This window comes from Pyrgilauda ruficollis, unplaced genomic scaffold (genome assembly GCF_017590135.1).
Source record: "Pyrgilauda ruficollis isolate IOZ18807 unplaced genomic scaffold, ASM1759013v1 scaffold78, whole genome shotgun sequence".
Lineage (NCBI taxonomy): Eukaryota > Metazoa > Chordata > Aves > Passeriformes > Passeridae > Pyrgilauda > Pyrgilauda ruficollis.
Genome location: NW_024529710.1, coordinates 123866 through 143256, shown reverse-complemented (window position 1 = coordinate 143256; position 19391 = coordinate 123866). Strand labels below are relative to the sequence as shown.

The 19391-nt window shown below is 37.5% G+C and overlaps 1 protein-coding gene across 2 annotated transcripts in view; it reads right to left on the bottom strand.

The window, feature by feature from the left end:
• The window catches only part of SLC27A6 (solute carrier family 27 member 6), a 37559-nt gene extending 23885 nt beyond the window's left edge, over positions 1 to 13674 (bottom strand). For both annotated transcript variants that reach the window (XM_041486729.1, XM_041486730.1), the window contains exons 1-4: positions 12688 to 13674; positions 4670 to 4876; positions 2378 to 2536; positions 1228 to 1352 (exon numbers count right to left, since the gene is read on the bottom strand). In XM_041486729.1, the coding sequence (XP_041342663.1) occupies positions 1228 to 1352; positions 2378 to 2536; positions 4670 to 4876; positions 12688 to 13201 (1005 nt within the window). In that variant the 5' untranslated portion in view covers positions 13202 to 13674. The remainder of the gene's footprint in view (positions 1 to 1227; positions 1353 to 2377; positions 2537 to 4669; positions 4877 to 12687) is intronic.
• Between the last annotated feature and the right edge of the window lie 5717 nt (positions 13675 to 19391).

The window sequence follows — 19391 nt, the reverse complement described above, 5'->3', positions numbered from 1 at the left end:
CCTCCCCAATGTCTTGACTTTTCTTATGATTTATAACTTGATTTTTTGTTATCAACTATTTTTTATTTTACTAGAAAGTTAAAATCCCCCAAACAAATAAAAATTAAAACCAAACAAAATCCCAAAACATTACTCCCCCTCAAAAAAGACCAAAAAAAAACAATCAGAGAAAGTATCACTATTCTGGTTTCTCATCAGCACCAGTGGTCTTCACCAAGCCATCATGTATGCTCCCTTTAATTCAAGAACTTCTACTTTACTGGGGCACACATGGATAGAGCAGTTGGATCCATGACCCACAACTACATTGGTTAACCATACTTTTGAAAATTTTCCTCAGGGAAAAGCAATCCAATGACCTTTTCCATTCTTTGGTCAGCAACTCCGATATTAATGCAAATTATTATTCTGTTGGAAAACAAGACTGATTTGCATTCTCTTATTTTAGAATACTGCTTAAGCATGATGTTAATAAATTTCAAATTAAATACTTTGAGTTACTGGTACCTTTTCCTAAAAGATGAGTCATTTTAATAAAATTCGCTGAAAAGGAAATAAAACATTGATTATTTTTTTTAAATAACAAAATGAAATTATGATAGTGGCAAAGGGAGACTTTCAAAGAGATAACAGTTGCACTGCATCCAACTTCTGTATATTTTCACAAAATTCTTTCTGTTCTCCTAAATATTTGCTGTCTAGAATAGTTCTATCACCAGAAAAAAAAAGCAAAGGTTTCACTTTGAACAAAAAGCTGCTAACCTAGACCAAGCCCCTTCCAAGTTAAAAATATTAATTAAATAGTCTCAGAATATGCACATTTCAGAAAACAAAACAGTACTAAAACATAGTATACAAAACACGAGACCTCTGATACACACAGATGCCAAGAAAAAAGTTCTGAAAATTCAGAAAAGGCATTGAAAAGTACTCCTAGTTTTCTGAACTCACCTTGCAAAATTCCGTGAAATAGTACTTTTTCACCAAATGATACTGAATCAGTTTTTAGTCTCAAAATCATTCTTTATCATACTTTTAGTACATCTTCATGATTCAAGCTGTTAATTTTATTAAGCATATACATATCACTAAATATTTGCAGAACCTCACATAAGAGGAAGGGCAGAAGGACATGCCCAGTACAGTTTAATTTCCCTTTTAGCATGCCCAAATGAAGAAAAATAAATGTACTGACAGACAAATAGGCACCACTTTGATTCCACTTACCACTGGCTGATTGCAAAGGTAACGGCAAAGTTCTCCAATGTACTGGATGACAGTCACATTGTACCTTCTGCAGTCATTCCAAAACTGACTAGCTGAGAACTTCTTTTTTAATACACAGGTTGCACCTTTATGGAAACAGTAGGGAAAATTAAATTAGGCAATTGCTCTGTGTGGCAGCTTAGCTATAAAACAGATCATGTGAGGAACTAAGACAGCCTCGCTCAGAGAGCTATGCAGTATTTAAGCTGTTTTATTTGAAGACATGTTTTCAAACCTGGTAGACAAAGAAGGCAGAGGAAATCAGCCTCCTGGCTGAGAGCAATGCAATCGATCAGAGCTTAAAAACAAGAAGTCAGCTTCTCTTCTTACAACACTGTTTGTTGGTAACATATTTTAAGAGTTTAACCTGAACTCTTGTGTTCAAGCGTTTAACTGAAAATACCCAGAAGATTCAGGCTGATTAGTAAATCATGTGGGTATCACTGAAGCCTTATTTCTCAAGAAAGTATTCATTAATGCAGATTCAGACAGAATTAACCCATAACACAATGATCTTTCCCTTGCTCTGACTTGAACTTGATGCATAAGGAAACAAAGTGTTTGCCATGGAGTTCCAAATAAATCTTTTATAAAAGGGTCATTGAGGACACCTACATTGTCTCAGTAATACATCTGATTTATTGCCAGTGTCAAAACAGTACACAAATCAAATGGATAAAAAGTTATATGGGATTTCAAAATACATGAAAAATCTTGTACAGTCTGTAGTAGTCAATGTATTTGTCAATATTTTAAGTTCACCAAATACATTTTAATTCCATTCTACTGTACATTGCTTAGTGGTACATGCACTAATGCACCATACACACTGCCAAAATACTACATATGTATTTTGACCTAAATATAAAGAAGTCATAAAATTTGTGACGCAAATTATGATAACTAATTCTTCTCCACAAAAAGAGCTTGTAGAGATCCCTTGTTAGTACAAAGCATCCCCTCTGCCCAAAATACCCAGCTATTCCAAAAAAGACTATGTAGTGAATTTGAGCAAAGCATTAGCTTGCCTAGGGGCAGTGAACCTAAGTGTGTTTTTGACATTTTTATAATAATTGATTCTCTATTAACAACAAAAGCAAACAATCCTTACCCAGCTGAATGCATCCACCAATGCCTAGAAGAGAAGCTGCACTGTGATAAAGAGGCAAAGTAATATAAATGATGTCTTCTGAAGTAGCACCAAAAGCCCACAGTCCAGCAGCTCCTTTAAGAATCTGTAAATGACTAATGACTGCTGCCTTTGGAAGACCTGCAATAAAATCAAAATAATGCATTACAGCATTTCTTAAAGGGAATCTGTGTATGAAGTCTCTAAAATCATAAAAGAGTCAATTCTTACTTCTGTAACCAAATTGTCAACCATCTTTTCAGATGGCCATAAATAGACAATTGGCTATTTAATACAATATTGCACGTTTCTGTACGGATAAAGATTAGCCAGTTTGTAACCTCATCTCTTTGCTATTTAGTTTGATGTCACATCCATTCAAATAAGTGTAAACCTGAAAAAAACTCATTGGTTTGCTGCTAGCAAATTATATAAAGCAAGAAGGAACAAAAAATTTACTGTAGATATGGACTTCTTTTAATATAAAGATGCATCACACCAGATCTTGCTCAGGCAAGGGTCATAGCGATTGTAAGGTAAACAAGAAAGGTATGGGATCTACACAGAGTAGGTCACACAGCAGGTGCTTATCTAAGAATCATACATCCTTCTATTTGTTTTAGAACTCTACGAAGTCTATGATAAATTAACAAAAAAGAAAAAATCTGTGAGAAGACCACATCAGTTAGGTTCATCTGGATGAGTTTCTTCAAGTTCAGCACAGCATTTCTCTTCAGCAACATGCAGACTCACAGGCAAGAGCTTCTTGTGCTACTACTCTGGTACCTATTAATCTGAGTAGGGGATATGATCTTGTATAATATATGTGTTCTCAAACACACTCACAAATTTCAGTCTGAGTCAGGCTGATGATGAACAGTGAGAACAGTTCAATATTTCAAAAAATGTAACGATTCATAAAGTTTTCTCACCAATTTTTGCAATGCTATTGCTCATTTTAAGACTTAGCTAGAGCTGGAAGTATAATCTGTGGAGAGTTGAGCTACCCTCCAGGCTATTCCACTTTTCTACACTTAAATGAAAAGGGAATATGCCTAGGTTGCCATAAATTGTTTATAGCAAGAAGTTTTCTTGAGTTTTTACTTCTGCCTTTACAGAAAGATTACTACAGACTGTGCAAAATACTCATTTCTTTTAACTAAGATTATCAGTCAAAGAATGTGAAAATGTTCGTTAACTCAAAATTAGTTATTCCATACTCTTCAGACTAAACAAACATTATGACTTTAGTTACATAGTACATAACAGAAACTCAATGTATTTAATACAAAAACTTCAGAAACTTCATACATAAACCTCATGTATTTCATACAAAGTTTCAAAAATACTTTAAATTCCACATAACTGAAACTTGACACTTCACACAGATACTCTAATTGTAAGAACAAAATCATCCCACCTGGATAATTCTGTAATTGTTTTTAGCTAATTTAACTCCCAACTCTTAACAAGCAAGCTTAAGCATATTTCTATTAGTAGTATTACACATAAAACCTCATCTCTTGACAATATTTATAACTTCCTAACTTTTTTATTGGATACTGATGTTCTTATTTCCTAATTTTTCCTGAGAACCTGAAGCAAATAAATTATTATTTGTGTGAAGGAACAAAGCCTCAAACCACATATGCATTTTCAATCTTAAGTGGCTAAAAATGTTGTGTTCAATTGAATGAGAATGTCAATCCACTCAGCTTAAAAACAATGCTGCCTTTCACGTCGGTGATCAGGTTTTTTTAAGTCTTAGCTTCTTAGCTGCTGGAGCACAATTCAGACATCTGTTTCTAAACTAAAAGGCTAGTAACTTAATCCTATTTTCTGTCTCTACAGTGACCTGCATAAAACATGACTTAATGAAAGAAAAACAAATGTCTATTTGTGTGTTTCAAGATTCTTTTTTAAAGTTCTAGATAAAAATCTTAATAACTTTAGCTAGGCAGTGTTACGTGGTCACAAAAATACTATCTATTATGATTGTAAGCCAACCAAAAAAGCAATATTTTATAAACACCTTAGATGTGAAGTAATAAGAGGTAAAGCCTCTCATAGTATTTGTACAATGTGGTGGGGAAAAATAAAGAAGGGAAACCCATAAACTACCAAGTAGAAACACAAGAAATATGGGCGGTTTTCTATAGTAATGCTTCTAGATGAGAACCATGACATTTTGCTATTGAGATACTACAGTTTCAGAAAACTCAAGTTTCTAGATGAAAGCTGAAGGAAAACATGGACTCTTTAGAAGATCTGTACCTGTTGTTCCCGAAGTAAATATATATAAAACAGCTGACTTGAGGTTGTTGGCAGAGCATCGATTAACTGGAACAGGGTCTTCAGATGCAGCTTCTATTTTGTCTAAAAGGGTATGCACATTTGGAAGCGTGGAGTCCTTGGCCATTATCCAAACACTAACATCTTTTTGAAGTTTAGGAAGAATTTCTTCCAATGTCCCAAGCAAATCTGAAAAATTAACATGAAATAATGTTAATTCCATTATGCCTTCACAAAACTAGAGAATAAAGTATTTTTTTCCTTAAACTTTTATGTTTTATAGTAGAAAGAGAAATGCAAGTCACCTCCATGGATACAGATTCAATAAAATAACAATGAACTAGAAAGAAAATCCACTGAAAACAAGATATAATGTGCTAAAAATACCGCTGGTCCCATCCCATAGTCGAATGGTCAACTAGCTCTCAAAGCAAACTTGTGAGCCTTGATTACTAGGCTCCTGTTGTCCACATGATTTTAGGTAACCCTTAGTCATTGTTAAGACAAGAATGAAATGTGGTTAAGTTTCGGCCTCAAATAAATCTTAGAGAAATCCATGGAGGCAGATATATATATAACTGATAATTACAGTACAGGTTTCCTCGGATGCCCTCAACAGCAGTCTCCTATTGAGAATCAATTTTTTTTCAAAAGCACAGAAGTGACTAATTTAAAAATAAACAGCAGTTTAACTAAGTTTTAGTCTGTTGGCTTATCAGGAAAGAAACTATGAGAGAAATTCCCACAGTAAATAAAAAAGAAAATATGTAGAGAAGCCAATCCTTAAATAATCTATTTGGTATTTATATTTTGAAGCATTTTTACAATGTCACTTTCTCAGAAGACTGCACAGTCATTAAAGTACTAATCCAGGAAACATACCAAGAACAGGAACAATACTGTTTCCAATAGAACTCGTTTACACCTTAGGGCTTTGATACATCTCAGTCTAAGTAATTAATCTTACAAATATACCCGTGGGTATAAATTTATTTTATTATCTCAGTTCTTATAATAAATAAAGTTGAATAAACTTTGAATAAACAAAGTTGAATAAACTTGAATACACGAAGTTGACAATGACTCACCCAGAGCCTCACAATGAGGCATTGCCAGAGCCAGCATTTGAAACCCTGACATCAACTCCAAACTCACTTCACAAATATTAAATATGGATACCATATGCACAAACTTTATGCCAAAACAACTGAAGATTTTTAATCTTTTAGAAAGCTGCTTTAATAATGACAGTCTGATGTAGTTATTTTAATCAATAACATACAATTGCTATTACAGATATACAGCCTACTATCATCAACTAAACATGTTTTACAAACCTAAAGCCTACAGAGTACAAGTTTTATATATTTTATGTATATTTAGCAAATAGATCTGATGTAGTGTAACATTAAAAATTTTGTTTTTTAACTTCCTAGTACTGCAGAATGATTTCAGGAAGAAATCACCCAAATAATTTTAAAAATCTGAAAGATGCATAGCATCCTGTTTGAATCACTGGAGTAGAGTCCCACTATAGACAGCATCAGAGTGAAAAAATCTGAACAAACAATAATGTCAGGAACAGTAGTAGAACTGCAGGAAACCTTATGCCATGAATGCCAAGGTTCATTGGCATATTAATTCTGTCTATCTGTGGTACTACGGAATTATGGAATTTTTTGGAGCAATGAATAGAAAAATACAACTGTACTATTTCTAACACGTATTAATAAACCAAGTGTGATGGAATAACTATGTACATATTACCTTCTTACACTGATTTTTGTCTTCCTTTTACGCATATATGTCTCTCAAAATATACTAAAAATAGCTTGTGTAGGTGCAAGTTAGACTGAGAACCTAGTAAAAGAAACAGAGGTGTTGCAAGTAGATGGAGTTTTATTTCTGTTTTCAAAAGTAAGAGAAGATAGCGTTCTCTATCATTCTTTATTAATGCACTGGCTTTATCTACAATGCAAGTCTGTCAAAAGAAGAGGATTTGCCTCTTCTTTTTATTTTTTCCCCTTTTTGTGCATCAAAGGAAGACGCAATTTAATATGATGATTTATCCTCATGTCATTCTTGAATTTAAGATTCGAGAATGACATGAGGACACAGTTCCCTTTCAGTAGACTGAAACACATCTACCCAAAATAATTAAGATAAATCATCATATTAAACATATACACTCTTAATTTTTTTCTCCAAACACTCACTCTTAACATACTCCAATGGCTCGGAGCTTTTTACTACTATTGAACAACTAAATTATTACACAGCATAATTTTTCTTCTGGATTTTCTCAGGAATCTAGTAGTTGGAACAATACATGAACAGCTTGTAATTAAAAGTTATAGTGAAAGAAGCTTCTCAGTAGATAGCACAGAGCAGCAGAAACAATAAATTATTTCCTGAATAAAAAAAAAGGTAAGTTAAAACAGCTGTATTCAAAGTGCCAGAAACTGAAAGTTACTTCTGGAACACACATGGGGTGTTTGGAGATGACTCTCAGTTGTACTAACATATTTCCAAATAATAAGAGCTACAATTTGTATATTTCTAGAGGTACCTTGTATGTGCACTTCATATACAAAAGCAAATACAGTAAAGCAATTCTGCTATTTTAACTTGGAGTTTTACTCAAATAATACTTATTTACTCTTTACACTATGGAAGTATATTTAGATTTTGGGTTACTTGTTTTGGAAGAAATGTCTCCTCACACAAAATTTAGCAAGTTCCATCTGTGCTGTTTACATTGCTTGTATACAAATGTTTGCCATTTGCTAATTATTTGGCTCCTACCAGGAACAAATATCTGGAATTGATCAGGATGGATGTTTTTTCTGCTTTTGTTTGCTTTTTTTCTCCTCTTACTTTTAAAGCATTATTCAGTAAAAGTTTGTGAAACTGTTACTTTGTATTCACATGAATACGTAACTCAGTTACATATTTTGAGAAAGCAAGGAAAATATGTTCTGAACTACTGTCCCAGGCTTCTAGTTGCACAAAGGTTTTTATGTTATTTTCTAGCAGAGAGATCATGCAGGCTGTTGGCAAGGACACAGTCCCACGCTGATGAAAGGAATACATTAGATTATGAGATCAGTTTGTACTGAACAGAAAGTTACTCAGAAAGAAAACTCCATGAAATGGTCCTTACATAACTTTGATGTGTACCCTAGCTGATATGCTCAGGAAGTTATATCAAGTCCAGACTCTTCCCCACACTGTCTGGCCTCAGAAACTAATTGTTACTTGTACTTGATCCCCCAAGTGACTCAGCATGGCTTCTCACAAAGCAGTAACAGCAGAAAAGTCAACTGGGGCTCAGGATCAGTGCTGGTATCTTGAAGTGCCACTGAAGGCAGTAAAGGTAACAAAATATAAAACCACCTTGCAAATCACAGTCAGCTCTTTTTTCCCCTCAAAGACCATCTGGGACAAAACATAGACTAGAGTAAGAGCAAATAATCAGAGATATGGTGTCTAACAGAACAGGTGTCTTCCACAGGATTTTTACGGTCCTCTTGTACTAAATGTTTAGGTCTAGATAGCTTTTTATTCCAAAAGGAGAAGAAAAGGTTGTTTCAATAGAATCCATTCTTTTTTTTCATTCAGTGACTAACATGACAGATGAGACTTCTGCTTGTATGTAACATCAAATGACTTTAATTTACAAATACAAAAATTACTTTGCTTACTCTCTTTCTCCAGGATATAGACATGCTTCTGTCTAGCTCAGAATACACTCAGCAGCAGCAAAAAGCACTGTTAGTGCCTCAAGAGTAAAAACTTCTGCCAGAAAAATGCAATACAGCTGGGAGACATACCTCTGTAACAGAACTGCAAAATCACAAGATGGCTGTGAATAGAAGGGGCCTCTGGAGGTCACCTTGGTCCGATCTCCCTGCTCAAGCACGGCCACATAGAGCAGGCTGCCCACACGTGTCCATGCAGCATGTACACTCCCTTAAGAGCCTTTGTTATCAGGACTGATGTAAATCAATCTCATGGACTTTAGAAAGCAATCCCTTAACAGCTGAATCCTTGCATCGGAAGTCATGACGGCAGTCTGGGATGTCCTACTCTGGGGTGAGCTGTTCCCAACAGGAACAGACTAGAGATGCCCTGGCAAATAAATTCAATTTGTACATTTCTGGTGGGTCACTAAACTGTATGTGTTGTTTAGTAGTATTGCTGATACAGATGCTGCTATAGATACAAGGATAGAACAGATTCAATGTAATCCCTTCTTCAAGCAAGTCTTCAATAGAAACACTCACCAAAAAGGACATAGTGCCTTAAAAGGTGTCTTCATTTTAAGCAGTGCCTTACCTCCTCTGTTTAACCAGCAGCTTTTAAACAACTAAGGGTGGCATAGTCTGGTAACGTAGTAAGAATGAACAGCTTTTGAAAGAGAAGAGTATGCAGTTTCTTTCTTTCTCTTTTACAAGTTCCTCGTTGACTTAAAAGTTAGTTAACAACTGTTTTATTAAAAATGCAGTTTGAAACTCTAGCTTTTGAACCTCTTTCAAGAAACATTCCCTAAAATGGGAGTGGTGGGAGAAAATGTTTCTGGGAATGGAACTGTGAAAAGGTTAAGCAACAAATTAAAGCAAGAGCTAAATACTCTGGGAACACATCAGACAAATGAGAGTAGTTAAAGTAAAAAAAGCTCTCTCTGACACAAAGGCAAATGGAATTACTGGAAAGGAACAGAAAGACTAAATATTGGCAAATAATAGAATCTATAATTGCCTTTTAGCCAGAGCCTGGATAAGAAGACAAAAAAACTTACTTGATTGCACTGAATTAATTAAAAGAACATCGGTGTCATAGAATAAAACCCCACACTTTTAGAGATAGCCATTTTATATAAGAAACCAACAAGAGGAAGAAACCTTGAAGTTTTTGTAACATATCTGGGGCTTAAGAATAAAACATTCAGTTGCTGAGTTCATAGAATACATTAAAACAATATCAAACTCACAAAACTTAAATACTACTGAAACACTCCAAAGTAAAGTTAGAAAAAACAATCCAAGTATGAGAGAACTGTCAGATCAGGAGAAAGTCTGATTCCAAGTGCTGAAGCAAAGACAAGATAATACTAATTGGATGGGCTTACCAAACCACAATGCCTGCCAATACGCAGGCACACAACAAAAGTCAGGAGTAAAAAAAGGCATATGAGAATGATCTTACAACAGGCGTTTTCCATGAAAAACAGAACAAGGTATGGAAGACAATGCAACCATAAATAATATCAAGCCTAATTGTATGGAGGCATCACAGTTGTAAAAAATAAAAGCGTTTTTGAAAATGAGGTACAGAAAAGCTTCAAGATGCAATCATCTCACACAAAAGGAGGCTACATCAGCATTCTGAGCAGTGAGAATTGTTTCAGGCAGCAGATGAAGGTTCCCTTCAGCATAAATGAAATCTTAATATTAACTAGATATACAGTGAAATATAACAATAGAACAATATAACAGGTTCCTGTTATAATGTGCTATTACAGACAAGAATTTCAAGAGCAAATTTGGTCCTGCTGAACACAGGCAGTCAAATTGTTAAGGGGATAATTTCTCCCGTGCTGCAATCTATGATTAAGACCCAAGGTCATCCAAAACACTGAAGATATAGTTTGTAACTACTGCAAGAAATAGAATAGAAGAGAACTGCATTTCTTTGTGGAGGGTGAAAAACCTACATACTTTTTAAAGAATTTCTCTATCCAGAAATACTGCTATTTACATACTATTCTCTGATTTTGAAAAAACAGTCTTAATTGCCAGACACAATGCCTGTCTATGGCAATGACAAATATTAGACCACAAGTGGATTAATTTTAGTGTAAATACTTTGAAAAAAAACCATACCATGTTCAAACTATCCACAATTCGTGAAAATGGTGCCACAAGAGGAAAATTAACAATTCATGTCTATTGATGAGGAAGAATCCCTTGATACTCAATAACACTGGAAATGAAATGATAATAGACCTCTAAGAATTATGTGACTGACTGTGTAACCCCAGTGTTAAACATTGCTCTACAATTTTTATAAACATTAGGGGGAAATTATAATATAATATAATTATAATATAATATAATAAAATATAATAATTAGGTTCAGTGTGTTTCTTTCAGGAGTGGTATGAGTTAGGCCTCACAGTCACTGGTCTGTGTGTAAACTTTCAGTTGCCAAATCTGGACTCCTCTGGAGAGGCTCGTGTGTGATGTGGTCAATAGCTGACAACCCGGCAACTTTAACTTCTTTCACAGGTGAAAATAAAAAAGAGCCTCTAAGTCCTGATGAAAAATACTGAGAAGACTCATGGGACTGGCAGACTTAGAGCAGAGACTAAAAGCCATTAATAAAGTAAGAAGTCCAAAATATAAAATACCAGCTGAGAGACTAATTTGTTGGTATTTCTGCTGTATCAGCTGTCTGCACACAGCTCTTCCCCTGTGAGCAGAGACAGACTCCCAGAAGAACCTAGTTCAACATAGTTGCTCTCATTATCAGCTGCTGGTAGCAAATTGAGACACAGTTCCTAGCGCTGCTCTGCAAATGCTTTTTTCAACCATTAGTTACCTCTAACTTAAATAAAAACTTCTCTCAGATACAAGCTTTGATCCAAACTTTCTCCCTTTCCATAGTCAATGAGCAGAACGTTCCTGAACATTAATTCCCTTCCTCAATCCGTACACTCAAAAGTACATATTGATAAGCAGAAGCTAAACAAGATTTTTTTTTAAAATTAAGAAAGAACGCAAAATGAAAAGCTGCCAGTTCAGAAGCCTAGTTATCACGTATTTGAATTATACTTAAATTGGCTTTTGTTTCATTGGCTTGTTTTCATTACCAAACATCTTAAACTAGGAAACCATATAGAATCAGAATGAGAAGATTTATAATTTAAAAATATATAAGGGAAAAATCTTAAATGCATTTTTGAAAACACAACTTCATAGCAGCAGAGAACAGATGGAAGAAAATTCTGTAATTTAGGTGTCATAAGTGTAAAACCCCACAACTTGTGTAACAGCAGTAAAACAAGAAGATGTGCAACAGGAAAGAGGCAAAGGAAACTTGAAACAATACTTTTAAAGAGATGGGACAACATTAATATGCAATATTTAGAAATATTTTCTTCCAATCAAGTGTCAAGCTTGTGTGCAGTCTTTGAGCCTTGCAGGTTCACTTTCACTTCATCATAAATGAGTTTTGGCAAGTTAATGTTTTGGATCTGTCTTCAGTTTACATATCTATCTAATTAAACTCAATTTGAACATACAATGCCCAGGATGCCTGCAACAAGATTTTAAATTCTTTTGAAGCACTTAATAAAAATGTAATACTCCATAAAGTTGCAACACACACACTACCATACCTATTCAGACACAGCAGTTTCTCCTACAATCCAACACCAAGTTTGCTATTATGAATCAATCTCCTATGTACTCTACACCTGAAACTCTATTCTTGGAAAACTGTCATACCTCTGCAAACAGTTGAACAGCAGAGGCTGTACAGTCCAAGTTTACACCTTCCAGTTTTGCAGTGTGCTTGATCAGTAGAAGGATGGGCAGATAGTACAAAAGAATACAGTACGTGACTTAAGTAAGATTAAATTTGACTACTTGAGAAGTAATGGAAAATTATTCTTAACAGGTAATTTTAATGCTTTCAGAGACACTTTTACTGACACAATTAAACACTTGGAACAGGCTGTACCTAGATCCTGAAAACTCTATTGCAATACACATTTTTCAAGAAAAGGTTAAACGGATGTTTACAAAACAGGGATATAACTGATTCTGCCTGAGAGGCTGAAGTTTTATAACATCTTGAGGCCCACTCCAGCTCTGTGTTTCTTTCATTCCGTGAACATCTCTAAATCAGGTTTCCAACAAACAATCGGGAGGGCCAGGTATGTGGGAGATGTGACATTATAAGCTTTGGATGTAGGAATGAGGAGTATACCCTACCTGCTCCCACAACCAGTATCTTGGGTTCACAGCTACTGACACAGTGCAGGAGAGACCTGAAGCGGACATTGAAGTTGAGGAACGCCACCACACAGCCCAGCTTGGCCAGTCCAAACCACACGTGGATGAAGTCTGGCTCGTTCCCCATCAGCAAGGCCACGGTGTCTCCCTTCTTCAGAGCCTCGTGCTGCAGGAACACCTGTGCTATCCTGTTACTCCTGCGGTCCACATCTCTGTAGGTGTGAACGGTCCCTTCGTAGATGAGGAATGGTTTGTGGGGCTGCTTCTCCGCCAGCTTCACAAACTTGTCCAGGACGGTGACAACCCTCCCTTGCAGCCGGTACACCTCCATTCTCAGCCCATAGGTCAACACTTTGAGCAGGTATCTCAAGTCGGCCCAGAAATAGGGAAAGAGGAGTTTCTGGATGAAGTGCAAGGAAAGAATCCCGACAGCAGCCCCCGGTACCCAGGAGGGCGGCACTGGGAGCGGGTAAATGTCGTCCCAGCCACGCATCTCCCCGCAGCCGGGCCGCCGGGCACACGGCCGGGCAGGGCGCTGAGGCGAAGGCCGGCACGGGCTGAGGCTCTTCCCGCCCTCACCTCCTCCACAGCGGGGACGCCCGGGCCAACACCGCTCAGGAGCGAGGGAGACAGGGAGCTCCGACGGCACGGCACGGCACGGCACGGCACGGCACGGCACGGCCGCAGCCCCCGCCCGCCTCGGCCTCGCCGCACCTGCGGGACGGCCCGGCGGGAGCGGGGCGGGAGTGCCTGCGCTGCCCGCGCACGGCTGAGCCCGGACACCTTCTTCCCCCTCGGCCCCGGGACTCACGCACAGCACCGGGCTGCGGCTGCGGCTGCTGCTGCTGCTGCTGCTGTCGCTGCCGGCGAGGCGGCGGCGGCCGCTCCCTGAGCCGGTTGCATAAGGCGCGATCTCCCGCTCAGCCCCGCCGGGCGGCCGCAGCCCGGGGTTGGCTCCCGGGGAAGGCGGCGGCGAGCGCAGGAAGCCTCGCCCCGGGCCGAGGCGGCGGCTGAGCGAGCTCCGGGCGCGGTCCCGGCGAGGGCGGAGGGAGGCGCTGGGGGCAGGTGGCTCCCGCCGCCGCTCCCGCCCCGCCCCGCGGAGCCGGGAACCCGCCCTCAGGCTCGGCCCCGAAGGAGCGGAGGAGAGCCGGCACCTGAAGACTTGAGCTGTATTCCCAGCTCTCTCTGGTTTTTTCTGTTTTACCACTAAGATCGAGGTCTGATTAGATTAAGAATGTACGAACGCCGACTGGACACGCATTGAAAACAAATTCAAGCACATTAAATAGTGCAAACTAGATTATGAGTAGATTTCATGCCTCTCTAAAGGCGATACTGTCAGTAGGCTGACAGGTTTTTATCGATAATATAGTGTTCCTTACTTGGAAAGTGCAGTGGATGTGTATGTTCTGTCCTGGCTAGGTGTAAATTTACAGGAAGAAAGAAATACTTAGGTTTTCAGCTGATTTTAGAATCACTTCTTCCAGAAAGACATTCTGTGAGAATACAGAGTTCTAGCTTACTTTTCTTAGGTGGAGATAACTTAAAGGGCCAGTATTTTAAATTTCTTCAAAGCAACTAATCGGCAGATTAAATGCTGCATTAACCTGTGCTTGACATACAAAAACTCACAGTAGTTATTTGACTGACTGGAGTTTGGCTGTTGTTAACTGCTACAGAAACGTGCATAAATAATGAATAAAGGGAAAGTCTTTGACTCATAAGGAAGGTGCATACTTATGTGTTGATTTGAAGGCAGATAGAGGTTGACAGATACTCTTGTTTGCAAAGATTGCTTTGAAGAAGGCAGAAAGAAAGCAGGAGGCACGGCAGTTCAGGTCCATGAAAAGCTCTTGGCGTACGGATGAGAGTGAGAGGAAAAGTAATAGGTAATTGACAGAGCACAAAAGTAAAATACATACAGAATGGGCTGTTTTAAATATACTGTGCTGTGAGCTAAAAATCAGCCAGGCAACATTGTATTTACTAAAGTGACTAATGATTAGTATGTCACCACATGTCACGTGAACAGAGAGGAAGAATTTTGTATCTTAGATGTTATCAGTGCTGCTAATCCCCAAGAACTGAAATGATGAGCAAGATCTTAACATAAAGACTGGTATTCTGAAATACGCAGTTTCAAAGCCAAATTGTAGGTTTGTGGTCTCTGAATTGTCCCTTTTCCTGTTAATTTTACATAGAAATTATATCGATTCTCTTTACTCCGTATCCAAGTTTCTTACAAACATGAGCAATAACTAACTTCTTATGTCCTCCTGAAGGGAAACAGGAAAATTCTCTAACGCATGTTATTTTCCAGTAATTTTCTGGTGTGTTATAAAAATGGGTAAGACATGCCAGAAGTATCAATAGACAATGGAAGGGTCACATAACTCAGGTGAAGCCGTGCTGGAATTGGATTCAAACCCTGTCTGTGCCAGAATTCCTTTGGGATATTGGATTAATTTCTTACAATGTCCCCAAACCATGTTATTTAGTCAAGCCACATGCCTAACCTTACATCTTAAGACCCTCAACTATAGATTAAGACACGAGGATCTGCAGTTTCTATTCTATGCTATGTGAAATGGTAGCTGGTCCAGCACCAGGTGGGTTAGGAATTAGTTAAATTCACCTTCAATAGTTTTGATTCTTAATCCAATGGAAATATATGCACATTTGTTTTGTTTTGTTTTGTTTTTAAGTAAAGAGCATAGAATTTTAATGACTCAAATTATTTTTTTTTTTCTTGTTAACTACTTCATATCAGCACTGAAGATGCAATTATCTGCATGCATGGGTTGTTGAATGTAACATATGAACATGAGTTGCCACATGCATTGAATAAGTTATTGGAAAAAATAGTTGTCTGGGAAAAAATGTATCTTATTATAAGAATAAAATTACTAACATAGCACGTACTTGCAAGTGGTACATCCACAATGTGAAGAAACCTTAATTAAAACTATTCCAAAGGTTAACTCAAAAAAAACCCTACAAAGTTCTCATATTTTAAATGTAGTGATATTTGTTTTAAAATAAATAAAACCCAAAAAATATAATGAGAAATTATCTGTTTATCAGGTTCTTGTTAAATGTCATGAGCTGGAATCTAATTTACTTTTGACATTATGTGGGATGCGTAAACTCGTACCAAAGACAAACCACTGAGCCCTGAATTATTTAGCATGCTGTAATTATTCTGCTCAATTTTGCTTCAACAGGAAATATTTTGATGCCTGAAAGTATGTTATGACCCAATAGTGAAATAGAAAGGAGTTTAATTTTCTACTGGTGGAATTCATATGTGGAAGTATTTTTTTAATATGGTTAGATAAAATATTTCCCTGTACCAAAATCTTAATATTACAAGAAAATACAGATTACAGAAATGCTTCTGTACCATTCAAAGATGTAGAGAAATATCACCTCTGGTAGATGAAATTTTATTAACAGAAAGCTTTACTACTAATTTAATAGATAATTTTAAACCGCCCATATTTTATTTTTAATTTTATTTAGCTTTTAATAGGTTCTACAAGTAAATTTGTAGTTTTGCCTGAATTCATGAAAATGTGTTTTTACTAGGAGCCATACACACTAGCACCCCAGTAAAATTTAGCCACAAGCTTCCAAAGAAGCATACCAAAATATTCAAATTTTCTCACTCCTAGAACAACCTCATGGACTGCTGATGGAATGAGTTAACAATTCACAATAGTGAGTCTTTTGGTCCTGAAAAGATAGAGTTGTGGTTCAGCCCCACTGCCATCCAGAAGTGATGTGAATTGAGCTAACTACGAGCCTATACACTTGATACGAAATAATTATATAGAAGGATTTCACATTGTGGTCTGATAGTCTCAAACCAGTGGTTTTGATTTTACTCATTCCACAGCTCCTTCCCATCGGGTATAAAATACAGCACTGTGTCAAAGGGATGCATACTTTACATGGCTCTAAAGAACAGGTCACCGTTCATACAGAAAGATTAAATAAGAGCCAGATGAAAAGTAGAATCTGAGTATAAATCCTTTATAAAGGATATTCTGGTGTTGTCTCAGGTATAAGGTAAACAAGATTTGAAAACATGGGGAAACTCCAGACAGGACATGAAATGAAACAGAGAAGGAAACAGACTTCTCCTCAGTAGGAAGTGCTATCATTTGCACATTCTTTAAATAGATACTTTGTTGACCACTAGTTTAACTTGACTCACGGTATGGGTGATTTGAACATTTTTTGAAAGTTCTGCACCTTAATTTTTTTATTATTCTTAAATTTTTTTCTAGACTACCACTGCAGAGCATAGTATCCCAATTCCTTTTTCTTGTATGTCAAAGGACAAAAGCATTCTTTTATACTAATCTTAGCTGTCATGGAATAGGATGGCATAAGAGTCTAGAAGAAATCTTCCAGTGATTGTCAGGGAAATTTTCTGGCATGTTGGCCTTGTCAAAACAGCATAGAGCAGATGAGGCATGCAAATCATGAGTAAAATTTCAAAAATATGTAACTGTCTCTAAGAAATCACATATGAGCTAGATGCCTACCATATCCATTGTTTGCTTCTGCTTTGTAGGTATGTGCTAGGGAGACAAATTTTAATTTAAAATATTTTTTTTAAAATAAGCACCTTTCAGATCAGGGTGTTTTCAGTAACTACCAGTTGGAAGTATTCAGTGTTTTCATTATCATGCTGAATTTCTAGGTGAAAGGGCTGCTGTACTCATCTTTCAAAGGATTAGAACAGGGTGTCTGCTTTCTGTGCCTTCAGGCGCACATAAGATAGTTTTCAACTTGCCTCTGCCTTCTGTTTGCAACACAGTTAAACAGTATGCCAGAGAACATCTGCCCCCTATTTGTGCTTTCATTGTTTTGTGCTTTGATTGCATTTGAAATTTTATCTGATGACCGTGACCATAATATTATCAATGTTAGCTGGTATAATAGTTCATTCCTGTGACCTCTTCTTGCCAGAAGCACTTCCCTGTACTTGTACTACCATTTCTGATACTGTCTCTGTGTTTTAAGAACTTAGGTCTTCTATATGGAACAACATTTTCAGAAATACTTTGCCATCTGGTATAACTGGGCTATATGCTAAAATACTGACTTCTTTAAATTCAGTAGCAAAAACTTCCACTCATTTTCTTAGCTTTCTTTTCACATGTTCCTTTTCTGTGGTGTGGAAATGAAGAGGGAAAATTACTCTCTTGAAAGCCCAAGGAGCAGCTTACAACAGAAGAGGGAGAAAAGAATTTAAAGCACTTAAGAGTTACAGGTACTTGTACTTCTCTGCACGTGTTTCAGCATAACTGAATGCTGAAACCACAGTCATTTTGTGGTGCAAGAGACTCATTCCTCAAGCATCTTCTACGTAGATGCTGTTCAATGTTATTTTAAATCAAAATGATCTTGTACTGTTTGCTGGATTGAGTTGGTGCACTGTTGTGCTAATAACACAGCTAATAACTCTTTCTGGCACATATGAATTTTGCTTGCTGGAAGCAATGTTTGACATGCTTTTATGCTTCCCTTTTTTTCCTGGTATTCCCCTTTCCTCCTTCACAAGGCAGATTACTTTGAGAGATGATGGAGAGACAACCCCCTTTTCCTATTCCTGTGGCTCCATTATACATAGTCAGAGTCACCAAGCAGCAACAGCAGAGCTACTCAAGAGCCTGAGGAGCAAAACAGGTGCTGAGGATACCTCTAAGACAGAAAGCATCCTCCCTGACCAGGGGGCAGTCTGGCCGCACCTGAACACACCGGGGTCTGGGGTACTTCCATACAGGAGCTGCCAGCAGTCCCAGACATGGTAATGGATCAGGGCCAGGGCAGGGGATGAGGCCAGAGGTAGCACTAGAGACAAGAATATGACAGTGTCCATCCATAGGGCAGGACAGCTCAGTTCAGGCAGGTGTGGCTGCCAGCCCTGAACTTGGACCCTTTGGAGCATTTGGGTGGAGGGGAGAACACCCCAAGTGATTGCTGCTCACAGCCATTAGGGCAAATTTATGTCACTGCTTGTTACTTGATTCTTGCAGGTTCTAAGAAGCTGGTGGAGCCTCATATCTTCAGCAGTTTTCTGAGAAGTGTTTCTGAAAAAAAACCCTTTTATGTTCATTCAAGTAACTTGTCATATGAACTGCAGATGGAATCTGTCATATTCAATCACCTTGACTGATAAACGTCATGAGGCTAATGGGGAACAAACGTAGGAAGAAAGCTAATGAGGAACAAATAAGGTGACTCAATCACATACTTTACTATCATTCAATTTACTTTTTATTTATGTGATACAGTCTCTACTACGGGCAAAGAAAATATCTTTTGTATGTGTAATTTTTTGGTGTTTGCAAGATTTAAGCCATGAACATTTCAGACAAATTGGCCATTTTCTTAGTTTCTAACTGCCTGGGGTGTGTCTGTGTTATTAAGTGGTTATCTTAAAAATGAGGAGGTAAGTATGTAGGTATCTTCAAATACTAGTCTGGTAACAAAAGAAAAAAGAACACGGTAACCACAAGGCAAGTATAGGCACTTTTAAAGTCAGCATTAAATGAGTAAATAGCTATGCTTTTATTTCTGGAAGGGACTTTCTTGCCAAAAACTTCATCTGGATGGAGTTGAATAACTTCTTACATCTATATGAATGATCTTGTTGCAAAATGATTTCA